Genomic DNA, 13,432 nt, shown 5'->3' on the forward strand with positions numbered 1-13,432 from the left:
TTTTAAAGAACAGGCAAAAGCAAGCCTCCATAGAAAAATATTTTTTCAAAATTGTGAAAGACGACACAGTGTCAAGTGTAAAATTAGTGATCGTAGTGAACGGTGCTCTCTAGAGAAAGAACCAGAAAGTCTTCCAGAAGTGTTCACGGAGGGAGATTTCCCCCCCAAGCCCTAACCCTCTCCTCCTCACCCTTCCCCTCCTCCCGTCTCCGTCAAGCCAGCAGCCACACTCGCCAAAGGTAAAGTTCAGGTTTTACTGTGCATGCATATTAAATCTAATGTTTATATTTAATTTCATTCTTCAATTTTATAATTTTATGTAATTCCTACACGAATTTTCAACCTTAGTGAACAAAAATAAATGGAAAAATATGAATTGAAATGGTCATTATTGGTCGGGTGGAACGCATTATTTGCTTTTTATAACATTATGGGAAAATCCATTTAGGTTACGAATTTTTTAGGTTACGAAGCAGGTTCTGGAACGGATTAAATTCGTAACCCAAGGTATTACTGTATATATAACACCATCAAATAAAAATTTCAAGTCATTTGAGCAAAAACTTTTCGTTTTATTAGCAAAAATCATGATTTAAAAAAAAAAGAACAGGTAGAGATTTCTCCGCTAATATAACATCAGTTGTATTGAAAATCATACCATAAAAACTTCTTTATATACGGAACAATTCTGTGTGACAGAATTTTTATTTTTTTATTTTTTATGAATTTTTTTATTTTTTTTTTAGTCTAGAAACTCCAAAAAATCTAAAAAAGAAAAGAAAAAAAAAAAAAAAAAAAAAAAAAAAAAAGACATCAAAATTCTGTCACACAGAATTATGGGATTTTTATTCCTCTTTCCAATGATATCTTTCTCTCTAAAATTGGATAATAAATAACAGAGTAATGGTTACCGACATGCGCATAAGTATGTTTTTGAGTTATGAGCTCCCAAAGATTTGCTATGTAAATTGTCGCTTTTTTCTTATAAAAGTCAAAACAACATTATTATAATTACTTTATTTGTACTTTTATTGTTGATTTCTACATCAAGGATCCTGGTCCTACCCCTAAAAGTGGTGTTAATACCCTCAGCGTAACACCAGATAATGATGTTGACGGCGAGACATGAGACAATGAGGGCAGCTGATAACAATGAATTTTCGTGTTTTTCTTTCAGCACACTCCTGGCCTTCGCTAATTTTGCTAGCCTTAGTTGCTGAGTAGCCTTCTTGATCTTAGGTAACTTCGGCATTGCTATAAGTTCACTAAGAAGTTATAAAAACAACGTAAATAGCTAGTAACCAAACGCAAGTGCCTACGCGTATGTATCTCCTTTGACGTCTGTGGCGTAACTGAGTCATTCTCTGAGTCTCGCCTATAAATAACCGCTCTGAGCAGCTCACTTCTCACCCAGTGTCACACCAGCTTTCATTGCTACCAGATGTATGAGAATTTCGAAAAAAATCTTTAAAAATTGCTGTATATATGCAAAAATAAACACGCAAAAACGATTCTGTCAAACTCATGTCATACAGACGACGCAGTTATGATGACGTCATTTAAAAACCTCTATATCTTTATTATTTATAAAAATAATTGGCTGAAACTTCCGGAAAGCATGCACGGCATGTTTCTGCATAGTTCCAATAATAACTCGATTTTTTATTTTTTCAAGTTGACATGTCATCCGCCATAGCGGACGGTCCCCTTAAGCAGAAGGATGTCATCAAAGCAGCTACACCTTCCAAGGGCATCACTATTTTGTCCAGCAAGAGGACCCACGTGCACGACGAGATGTAACGGCTGCTTCTTGTCTGGATAAAAGACAAAGAAATCGCTGGCGATACGATAACGGAGACGGCAATCTCCCACAAGGCCAGCGCTATTTTCGGCGGAGGAGAAGGGACATCAACGCCAACCCCAGACTTCAAGGCTTCGCATGGGTGGTTCGAGAAATTCCGTACACGGACTGGTATCCATTCGGTGGTGCGGCAAGGGGAGGCTGCCAGCTCCGACACGAAAGCGGCCGAAGCCTTTAAAAAGACGTTCGACGAGATGATGACCAAGGAAGGCTACAGTTCTCGGCAAGTCTTCAACTGTGATGAGACTGGCCTTTTTTGGAAAAAAATGCCTCGTCGGACGTACATCACGGAGGAAGAGAAGAAGCTACCCGGGCATAAGCCTATGAAAGACAGGTTTACGCTCGCACTTTGTTCAAACGCCAGTGGGGATTGCAAGGTGAAGCCCCTACTGGTGTATCATTCCGAGACTCCTCGAGCCTTCAAGGCCCACAAAGTGCTTAAGGAGAAGCTTCCAGTGATGTGGAGGGCTAATGCAAAAGCCTGGGTAATGAGGCTTTTGTTCACGGAGTGGGTAAATCTGTTTCGGCCCGACAGTGAAGAAATTCTTGGAAGAGAAGCGCCTCCCTCTAAAATGTCTGCTGGTGTTGGACAATGCCCCTCCCCACCCTCCTGGCCTCGAGGAAGATATCCTAGCGGAGTATTCCTTTAAGATTCTTTATCTTCCGTCTAACACCACCCCTCTCCTCCAGCCCATGGACCAGCAAGTGATAGCGAACTTCAAGAAGCTGTATACGAACATCTTTTCAAGAGATGTTTCGACATCACTGATACCACAAACCTCACCTTGCGTCAATTTTGGAAGGAGCATTTCGACATCGTCATATGCCTCCGACTCATCGACCAAGCTTGGCAGGAGGTTTTGAGGCGAACCTTGAATTCCTCATGGAGATAACTCTGGCCTGATGCCGTATCCGCACGAGACTTCGAGGGATTCGACGTGGGCGAAGCTGGTGCTGCAGATTCAGAAACAGTTGACGATCCTGAAACTGTTTTGCAACCAGATCTTGACGAGATCGTTGCACTCGGCAAGTCCATGGGGCTGGTCGTCGACGAGGACGACATCAACGACGTTCTCGAGGAGCACCAAGAGGAGCTTACGACGGATGACCTGAAGGAGTTGGAGGCCATGCAACATAACGTCATTCAAGAGGAGTTCTCCAGCAGCGGCGAGGAGGACGACAACCCTATGACAACGGCAGAAATTAACGATGTTCTAGCCGCTTTTCATAGAGTGCAATCGTCTGTAGAAAAAAAAGACACCCCGGAAAGGTTCACACAAGTCATATGCTTGCGCAGTTCGATGACTTTTGCCTGAGTCGTTTCAGGAACATTGTGAAAAGTAGGCAGAAGCAATCTTCCTTGGATAGTTATTTTTTAAAGAGGCCTTTCGTATTAGCAGGAGTAAGTAAAAAGGATGAACCAAGTGAAACTAAAAAACAGAAAGTTGAAAGTGGTGAAGTTGAAATTTTGTATAAAAAAAAAAAAAACTTACGTAAAGTATAAGAAGTAAAAAAAAACAAAACAATTAAAAATAAAAAAAAGAATTTTGTTTATATTTCAGTTTTTTTTAAAGTTAAGTGTTACAGTTTGGTTAATGTGTTTCGTAAATTTTAGTTGTTTTCCTTACATTTTTTTAAGTGTTTCATAAAGTCAAGTGTACGTACATACGTATGTATCTGCAGTTTGTCCTCCTCTGTCGCCACTTTCGGAGATAGCCTCACTCGAAAGGTAAGCTTCCACATTTTACTAAATACATACAGTATTTCTTGTATGCCATGTACACTAATACACTTTATTTACAGGTAATTAGCAGTACGTTATTAATTTAGGTATTGAATGGTACAAATTGTATTAGTATTTCATTTTTTATAGGTAAATTTAGCTTTATTATGAAATCTACTGGGGTGTTTTTGGAGGGCTTGGAACGGATTAGCCATTTTATATGTAAAATGTGGTCCAAGATACGAAAACCTCATGATACGAAAGGCGCCTCGGAACGGATTAATTTCGTATCTCGAGGTACCACTGTATATATATGTTATGGCACCCTAACTATTTTCAGCACCTTATGATAAAACCAAAACTAGGCCAATATGGCCCAAAAAGTTGCTGATTTTATGGGCTAGACAAGAGCCATATAACTGGATCGCCATTAACCAAGACCAGCAATAACCGGAGACTGCCTCTGTGTGTGTGTGTGTGTGTGTGTGTGTGTGTGTGTGTGTGTGTGTGTGTGTGTGTGTGTGTGTGTGTGTGTGTGTGTACAACTAATTATGAAGTATGGTAAAACACCATTGTTAACTATTCTGAATAATCCTTGAAAAGTAAGATACAAAAGAAAAGGAAAATGTTCAATTATTTTGTGGCAACTTGCTTGCAAAATGTAGAATCAGCTAAGATGTCAAGGTTTCATATTTGGACTTGGTTCTTTCTTGTTATTTAATTAGCATTTAATAAAATTATTACCAAAAACAAGATGCTACAAAACCAACAAGGCATAGTTACTTGTGTTACTGCCAGCTGGGCAAACCCGTAACATATGAGGTGTTGTTGAATAGATAACTGAAGATCCAAGTAGTATTAGTGTCATATTGATGTTCTTTGAACAGAAGAATGTGTGTCTAAGAAACATTACACATTGCCAATGAGAGCTCAATATGACTGCTGTGTTTGTGATGAAATTAGGGTTGCACCGATACCAAATTTTTAACCGGTACCGATACCAACTTTTAAAGCCAATACTGATACCTGTAACCTCCATATCACTATTATCTATAAGAATATATATTGTTACTAAAATCATTCTTGTTCTCTGGTTATCGGATATTAAATTTACAAACGTTGAAAGGTCATATGATAGGGTTATATAAACTGCACGTGTCTAATTCCAAGTTGCAGCAGTAGCAGTACAGTAACTCATTGCACCATTCACTTATACCATACCTGTAGTGCACATGTTAAAATAGTAACCAACTCCACCAGAATGGCAATGACTCATTGCTGATAGAGATAGACACAACCATAGTTAACTAAAATTAGAATTACAATAATAAATTGTTAAATACATTCTACAGTATTAAGATACCATCTGTTTTTAACAGATAAACTATTAACCCTTAAACGCCGAAGCGGTAAAAAAAAAAATGTCTCCCGTGTGCCGGAGGTGTTTCAGAGTGAGCGCGGAAGCGGAAAAAATATTTTTTTCAAAAAATCACAGCGCGCTTATTTTTTAAGATTAAGAGTTCATTTTTGGCTCCTTTTTTTGTCATTGGCTGAAGTTTAGTATGCAACCATCAGAAATGAAAAAAATTATCATTATCATATATAAATAATGTGATATAAGATAGCGCAAAAACGAAATTTCATATATAATTGTATTCAAATCGCGCTGTGCGCAAAACGGTTAAAGGTAACAAGTTACTTTTTTTTCGTTGTAATTTACACTAAATTGCGATCATTTTGGTATATAACACATCGTAAAACGATAAAAGCAACACAGAGAAAATATTATCACAAAATAATGCATGAATTCGTAACGCACGGACGTAAACAAATATTTTTTTCAAAAATTCACCATAAATCTAAATATTGTCCTAGAGACTTCCAATTTCTTTCAAAATGAAGACAAATGATTGAATATTACTAGAATATAAGCGGTTTAGCTTACAATTGCGTTTTTCGACCATTTCGGTAGAGTCAAAGTTGACCAAAGTTTGAAAATTTGTCACTTATCATTTTTAATATGTAAATATTTCAAAATTGATAAAAGCTACAACCATGGGTTGTTTTTAGTCGTATTGTGCATGAAATTGCGCACATTTTCATATATAAAACTTTATGTAACGGCTAATTTAAAATGGTGCAAACATTACCACAATCGCATGTATGATTTTTTCGGAAGAGTTACCGCGTGGACGTAAGGAAAAAGTTTTTTCATAAATTCACCATAAATCGAAATATTGTGCTAGAGACTTCCAATTAGTTGCAAAATTAAGTTAAATGATTGAATATTACTAAAATATTAGAGTTTTAGCTTACAATTGCGTTTTTCGACCATTTCGATAGAGTCAAAGTTGACCGAAGGTTGAAATTTTGGCACTTATCGTTATTTATATGAAAATATCTCAAAACTGATAAAAGCTACAATCATGAGTATTTTTTTGTTGTATTTTTCATAAAAATGCGCACATTTTCATATATAATACTCCATGTAACGGCTAATTTAAAATGGTACAAAAATTATGTCAAAGTGACGAAATAATTTCCGAGATGTGTCACAGATACTTTTTAGTGCGGCAAGAAAGAAATTCGCGCTTGCACGCCTGCGTAACGATTGTAAACAAAACAACACCTTGATCCGTGAACTCCCAGCATCCCCCAAGGCGCGTGATTCAAGAGTTTTTGGCTGGTAGGCCTAAAAGTATTTTTCCGCGAATTTTTAAAAAAACTTTTGTATGTCGACATAAAATACATCCAGTCGGCACCCGAGAGACAAAAAATGTCGACGTAAAATACGTCCAGTCGGCGTTTAAGGGTTAACCTATATACAAAGATATGCCTATAGTATATAGTTTGTTTGGTTGGCTTTGTTAATGTATACAGGCAGTCCCTGGTTTATGATAGTTTCGGCTTACGACATTCTGAGGTTACGGCACTTTTCAATTATTTTCATCAGAAATTATTTCCAGGTTTATGACGCTTGTTCCAGAATCTAGCCATCTGTGGGGGCAAGCCAGTCTCAATGGGTGCCGGTCCCAAGCCCGGGTAAATAGGGAGGGTTGGTGTCAGGAAGGGCATCCGACTGTAAAAACCTACGCCAGAACCAATGAAATGAGTCGTGATATTGATGAGAATAGTGCTAGGGCGTACTCCGTAAACGACGCACAGACACACCGCCCTAACTCTGTGACAAGGCGAGGGCTACTGCATCATGAGCGGGTGCAGCTCAAGAAGCGAGCTCTAAATGTGATCTGAATAGGCCAGCTCAATATTGGGTCTATGACAGGAAGAGGAAGAGAGTTGGCGGAGTTGATGAGGATAAAGAGAGTGGATATTTTGTGTGTGCAGGAAACTCGATGGAAGGGTAATAAAGCTAAAGAACTGGGGGATGGCTACAAGCTAATCTATAGTGGAGCAAATGAGCAGGGTAGGAATGGTGTTGGTGTAGTGTTGTCGGGGGAAATGAAGAATGCAGACGGAAGTGAATAGAAAGAATGACCGCATTACGAGAGTGAAGATATGTTATGGAGGGGAAACAATGAACATCATTACCGCTTATGCTCCACAAGTGGGCTGCACAGAGGAAGAAATGAGCCATTTTGGAACGAAATGAGTGAGGTAACGTAAGAACTGGAAGAGCAGGAGAGGACTGTAGTGGGGGCAGACTTTAATGGACATGTCGGAAATGAAAAGGATGTAATTGAACGTGCACATGGAGGACATGGGATTAGGGAGAGAAACCCCGAAGGAGAGAGTATAGTAGACTTTGCCGTGTCCTTTGATATGGCAATAGTGAACACATTCTTCAAAAAGAAGAGGGAGCACTTCATAACATACAGGATTGGCAGTAGATGCACACAAATAGATTACCTCCTTTACAATAGACCAAGGCTGGTAGAAGTTAGGAATTGTAAAGTTATCCCAGGTGACCACGTGGCCCCCCAACATAGGTTCCTTTGTATGGATTTAAAGATGAAAAGAGAAAAGAAAACGAAAATGAATGGGGTAAAGAAAATCAAGTGTTATAAATTGTTAAGGAGGGATAATGATAAGAAGAGAGAGTTCAGGAGAAGAGTGCTGGGAGAGATTGACCTGGGAGTTGAAGATGTGGGAGAATGGTGGAGGAATAATGCATCAGTGATTACAAGACATGGAAAGGAGAGACTAGAGGAAAAATCTGGAATAGTATGGGAGGAAAAGGAGAGCTGGTGGTGGGGAGAAGAGGTGGGGGAAGTGATGAAGGGTAAAAGGGAGGCAAAGAAGAGATTTGAAGAGTCACAGCTGCAAGAGGACAGAGAAAGATTAAGAGAAAGAAACAAAGAAGTAAAAAGGGTGGTAGCTCAAGCTAAGGCAAGGGCATATGAAGAGGTTTATAATGAACTGGAAACCAAGGAAGGGTTGAGTAAGATGCTCAAAATGTCAAAAGTAAGAAATAAAAGAACAAAGGACATCACCCATATTAACCCTCTTACGCCGAAGCGGTAAAAAAAAAAAATTGTCTCACGTGTGCCGGAGGTGTTTCAGAGTGAGCGCGGAAGCGGAAAAAATATTTTTTTCAAAAAATCACAGCTCGCTTAGTTTTCAAGATTAAGAGTTCATTATTGGCTCCTTTTATTGTCATTGGCTGAAGTTTAGTATGCAACCATCAGAAATGAAAAAAATTATCATTATCATATATAAATAATGCGATATAAGATAGCGCAAAAACGAAATTTCATATATAATTGTATTCAAATCGCGCTGTGCGCAAAACGGTTAAAGGTAACAAGTTACTTTTTTTTTTTTGTAATGTACACTAAATTGAGATCATTTTGGTATATAACACATTGTAAAACGATAAAAGCAACACAGAGAAAATATTATCACAAAATAATGCATGAATTCGTAACGTGCGGACGTAAACAAATATTTTTTTCAAAAATTCACCATAAATCTAAATATTGTCCTAGAGACTTCCAATTTCTTTCAAAATGAAGACAAATGATTGAATATTACTATACTCTAAGAGTATTAGTTTACAATTGCAGTTTTCGACCATATCTGACGAGGTAAAGTTGACCGAATGTCAAATTTTTTTATATATATATTTTTTATATGCAATTATTTCGGAAAAAAGGAAAGCTACAACCTTCAAATATTTTTCGTTTTATTCTACATGAAATTCCGCACATTTTCATATATAAAACTCTATGAAATGCCTAATATGAAACGGAGCAAATATTCCGAGAAAGGGACGTACGCATTTTGGAGATTTGTGGCGGAGAATCCGCGCGCGGAGGGAAGGAAAGATTTTTTTTTAAACTCACCATAAATCTAAATATTTTGCTAGAGACTTTGAATTTGTTTCAAGATGAAGATAAATGACTGAATATTACTAGACTGTAAGAGTTTTAGCTTACAATTGCGTTTTTCGACCATTTCTGTAGAGTCAAAGTTGACCGAACGTGGTTTTTTTTTCTATTTATCGTGATTTATATGCAAATATTTCAAAAATGAGAAAAGCTACAACCTTCAATTATTTTTAATTGTATTCTACATAAAATTGCGCACATTTTCATATATAAAACTTTATGTAACGGCTAATTTAAAATGGTGCAAACATTACCACAATCGCACGTATGATTTTTTCGGAAGAGTTACGTAAAGAAAATGTTATTTTTTTCATAAATTCACCATAAATCAAAATATTGTGCTAGAGACTTTCAATTTGTTGCAAAATGAAGGTAAATGCTTGAATATTACTAGAATATAAGCGTTTTAGCTTACAATTGCGTTTTTTGACCATTTCGGTAGAGTCAAAGTTGACCGAAGGTTGAAATTTTGGCAATTATCGTTATTTATATGAAAATATCTCAAAACCGATAAAAGCTACAACCATGGGTTATTTTCCATATATAAAACTTTATATAACGGCTAATTTTAAAATGGTGCAAACATTACCACAATCACATGTATGATTTTTTTCGGAAGAGTTACTGCGCGGACGTAAGGAAAAAGTTTTTTCATAAATTCACCATAAATCGAAATATTGTGCTAGAGACTTCCAATTAGTTGCAAAATTAAGGTAAATGATTGAATATTACTAAAATATAAGAGTTTTAGCTTACAATTGCATTTTTCGACCATTTCGGTAGAGTCAAATTTGACCGAAGGTTGAAATTTTGGCAATTATCGTTATTTATATGAAAATATCTCAAAACTGATAAAAGCTACAATCATGAGTATTTTATTATTGTATTCTACATAAAAATGCACAAATTTTCTTATATAATACTTCATGTAACGGCTAATTTACAATGGTACAAAAATTATGTCAAAGTGACAAAATAATTTTCGAGATGTGTCACAGATACTTTTTATTGCGGCAAGAAAGAAATTCGCACTTGCGCGCCTGCGTAACGATTGTAAACAAAACAACACCTTGATCCGTGAACTCCCAGCATCCCCCATGGCGCGTGATTCAAAAGTTTTAGGCTGGTAGGCCTATAAGTATTTTTCCGCGAATTTTAAAAAAAACTTTTGTAAGTCGACGTAAAATACGTCCAGTCGGCACACGGGAGACAAAAAATGTCGACGTAAAATACGTCCAGTCGGCGTAAGAGGGTTAAGCAAATGAAAGATAGGAATGGTATGGTCATAAAAAAAGGAAGAAGACATCCTGAAAAGATGGAAAGATTATTTCGAACAACTGCTAAATGAAGGAAATGAAAGACTTGTAAGAGAGGATGGACAAGTAAACATGGGAATGATAATTGGGGATATCTAGGGATGAAGTGATACGAGCCTTAAAAAGAATGAGGAATGGGAAGGCAACAGGACCTGACTTAATCCCAGTCGAAGTTTGGAAAGCCTTAGGAGAGGAAGGGATAGACATCTTGTATGATCTGATGGTAAAAATATTCGAACAGGAAAAGATACCAGAAGAATGGCGGGAAAGCATATTGATACCTATATTTAAAGGTAAAGGGGATGTCCAGGAATGCAGTAATTATAGAGGTATAAAACTAATGTCTCACACGTTGAAGATTTTGGGAAGAATAATAGATAGCAGGCTGAGAGAGGAAGTTAGAATAGGGAAGGAACAGTTAGGATTTATGAAGGGAAGCGGCACAACGATGGAATATTTTGCATAAGGCAGCTAATGGAGAAATTCAGAGAAAAATGAGACCTTCTGGTATTCATAGACCTTGAAAAGGCCTATGACAGAGTGCCAAGGCAAGAAATATGGAGATGTTTGAGGGAGAAGATGGTGCCGGAAAAGTATGTCAGAATTATTCAAGAGATGTACAGGAATGTGTATACTAGAGTGAGGAGTAGTGTTGGAGAGACGGATGGGTTTGAGATAGGAGTTGGATTACACCAGGGGTCAGCACTTAGCCCATTCATCTTCAACATCGTGATGGATGTAATGACCAGGGATGTTAGAGAAGCAGTGCCATGGTGCGTATTACATGCGGATGGCATTGTGTTGTGTTCAGAGGGGAAGGAGGAGTTGGAGGGGAGGTTGGAGAGGTGGAGAGTAGCACTTGAGGATAGAGGAATGAGAATAAGCAGATCAAAAACCGAATCTATGTGTTCTAGTATTACTGAGGATGGTGGAAGTAGCATAAGATTGGGTGGGGAAGAAATAAAGAAAGTATAGAAGTTCAAGTACTTAGGGTCCGTATTAGAGGATAGTGGAAGCATGGACCAAGAGGTGAGACACCGAATTCAGGCAGGATGGAATAACTGGAGGTCTGCATCAGGGGTTCTCTGTGACAAGAAGGTCCCTCTGAAATTGAAAGGAAAGTTCCATAGGACGGTGGTCAGACCAGCAATGTTATATGGAACAGAAACAGCAAGTATGAGGAAAACAGAGAAGAAGATGGATGTAGCAGAAATGAGAATGTTGAGATGGATGTCGGGAGTAACAAGGGAAGATAGGATTAGAAATGAGTATATAAGAGGATCGACAAAGGTAGCTGAAATATCGAAGAAAATACAGGAAGGAAGGCTTCGATGGTATGGACACCTGTTACAAAGGGAGGAACGTCATGTTGGAAGACATACGATGGAAATGGAAGTGCGGGGTAGAAGGAAGAAGGGAAGATCAAGAAAGAGATGGCGTGATTGTGTAGGGAAAGATATGGAATTAAAAGGTATAAATGAGAACGAGGCACAAGACAGAAATTGATGGAGAAGACTCATTCGCAATGGCGACCCCATATAAAAATGGGTTTAAGCTAGGAAGAAGAAGAAGAATGATGCTTGTTCCAGGGTTACGGCCCCAATCCGGTGGAAGAAAAATGACTCCAAAAAGAAGAAATAATTAATATTTGAAGGGGTTTTTTTTATGAAAAACACAAAATGCTGTTTACATAGTTTTCAATACAACCAAAGTTTTAAAAGTAAGGTTTTCTTAAGATTTTGTACTATTTTCGATGATGTTCCGGCTTATGACGCATCTCAAGAACGGAACCACCGTCATAACGGGACTGCCTGTACATTTTAGGAAGCCTTGAAGGGTTTTAAATTCCTATACTAATGACAAAAGTATCAGCTGGTATCAGCCAGAAATTTACGGACACCAATAACACAAAAACTCGCTGATACCACAGATACTGATACCGATACTTGGGCATATCCCTAGATGAAATAAAAATGTATTTCATTTATATTGGAAGTAAACCTCGAAACTAACCTGCTTTTGCGTCATTTAGTAACTTGGGTTCAACTGTGACGGATACATCAACAGGTTTGAGTGCAGGCCAATTACGCAGATGTATACCCTTTGTTCTTTCACTACCACATTCTACTGCAAAGTGAACCTTATCTTCTACACCTCCAGAATACTGAATTAAGTGCTCAACAGCGTGTTGTACCTGAAACATTTTTACACCATATACATCTATTATTTTACAAACAAATTTGACTTTTTCACACAAACCCACCACTTAGTATATATATGTGTGTGTGTGTGTGTGTGAAACAATCATGGTCTGTGCCATGTCCCATAAACAGAAGTCTTTTGCCTGACATAAGAAAAGTGGCTTAAGCACTGTATGTGCCACCTGGACTCAAAGACTCACAGCATGCAATAACCAAACCTGTTCATGTAGACTAGTAAGGTAATAAGGGCCCTTATTTTATGAGTGATGGGTACATATAAAAAAAAAAAATTTAAAGCTAGATTATCACCACAAATGCATCCCTCATTTATAACCAAAGAGCTCTTAGGGATAATATTAGCAGAGCATCAAAGGATCTAAGAAGAATGGGGAGTTACATATGAGGGGGAAGAGACCTTGTGAATAAAAAACCATGTAGTAGGTTGTTTGTAGGTAGTCAGTTCCTGAATTATCAGTTTTAACCCTGACACTTTATGGAGGGCCCAGCACCACAATATATGTACTACATGTATAGGATTGGAATATAAGATTTATGCTATAGGATTGGAATATAAGATTTATGCTAAAGGCAAGTACTGGGAAATATATATACAGACAGTCCAAGGTTGTCGGCGGGGTTTCGTTCCGACAACTTGATAAGTGAACATAGCCAATAACTGAAAATTGGTGATTTTTGGCACTGATAACCAGTTGATGGAGCCTCTGTTAAGTATGTATCAGTGCCAATACTTTATTATCAAGCGCTGATAACAGGAAATCGCCCGAATTTTGGCGCTAACCAAGCCCATAAAATCGGATCACCGATAGCCAGGGACTGCTAATCCCTTGATTACTTGAATCTTCATTGGCTGACACTAGACATTACCAGACAGCACCGGATCAGGGACCAAAGATACATATAAAAATTTCATAAAATTTGAACAAAAATGCCCTCCTGTGGTTGGTAATGCTGTGCAGCCTACA

General features: G+C 37.8%; 1 protein-coding gene across 2 annotated transcripts in view; it reads right to left on the reverse strand.

Annotated features, from left to right (window-relative positions):
- The window catches only part of LOC135216974 (tripeptidyl-peptidase 2-like), a 280,577-nt gene that overhangs the window by 126,044 nt on the left and 141,101 nt on the right, over window positions 1–13,432 (reverse strand). For both annotated transcript variants that reach the window (XM_064252520.1, XM_064252513.1), the window contains exon 12: window positions 12,262–12,442. In XM_064252520.1, coding sequence (XP_064108590.1) covers window positions 12,262–12,442 — 181 coding nt within the window. The remainder of the gene's footprint in view (window positions 1–12,261; window positions 12,443–13,432) is intronic.

The sequence above is a fragment of the Macrobrachium nipponense genome, chromosome 19 (genome assembly GCF_015104395.2).
Source record: "Macrobrachium nipponense isolate FS-2020 chromosome 19, ASM1510439v2, whole genome shotgun sequence".
NCBI classification, from domain to species: domain Eukaryota; kingdom Metazoa; phylum Arthropoda; class Malacostraca; order Decapoda; family Palaemonidae; genus Macrobrachium; species Macrobrachium nipponense.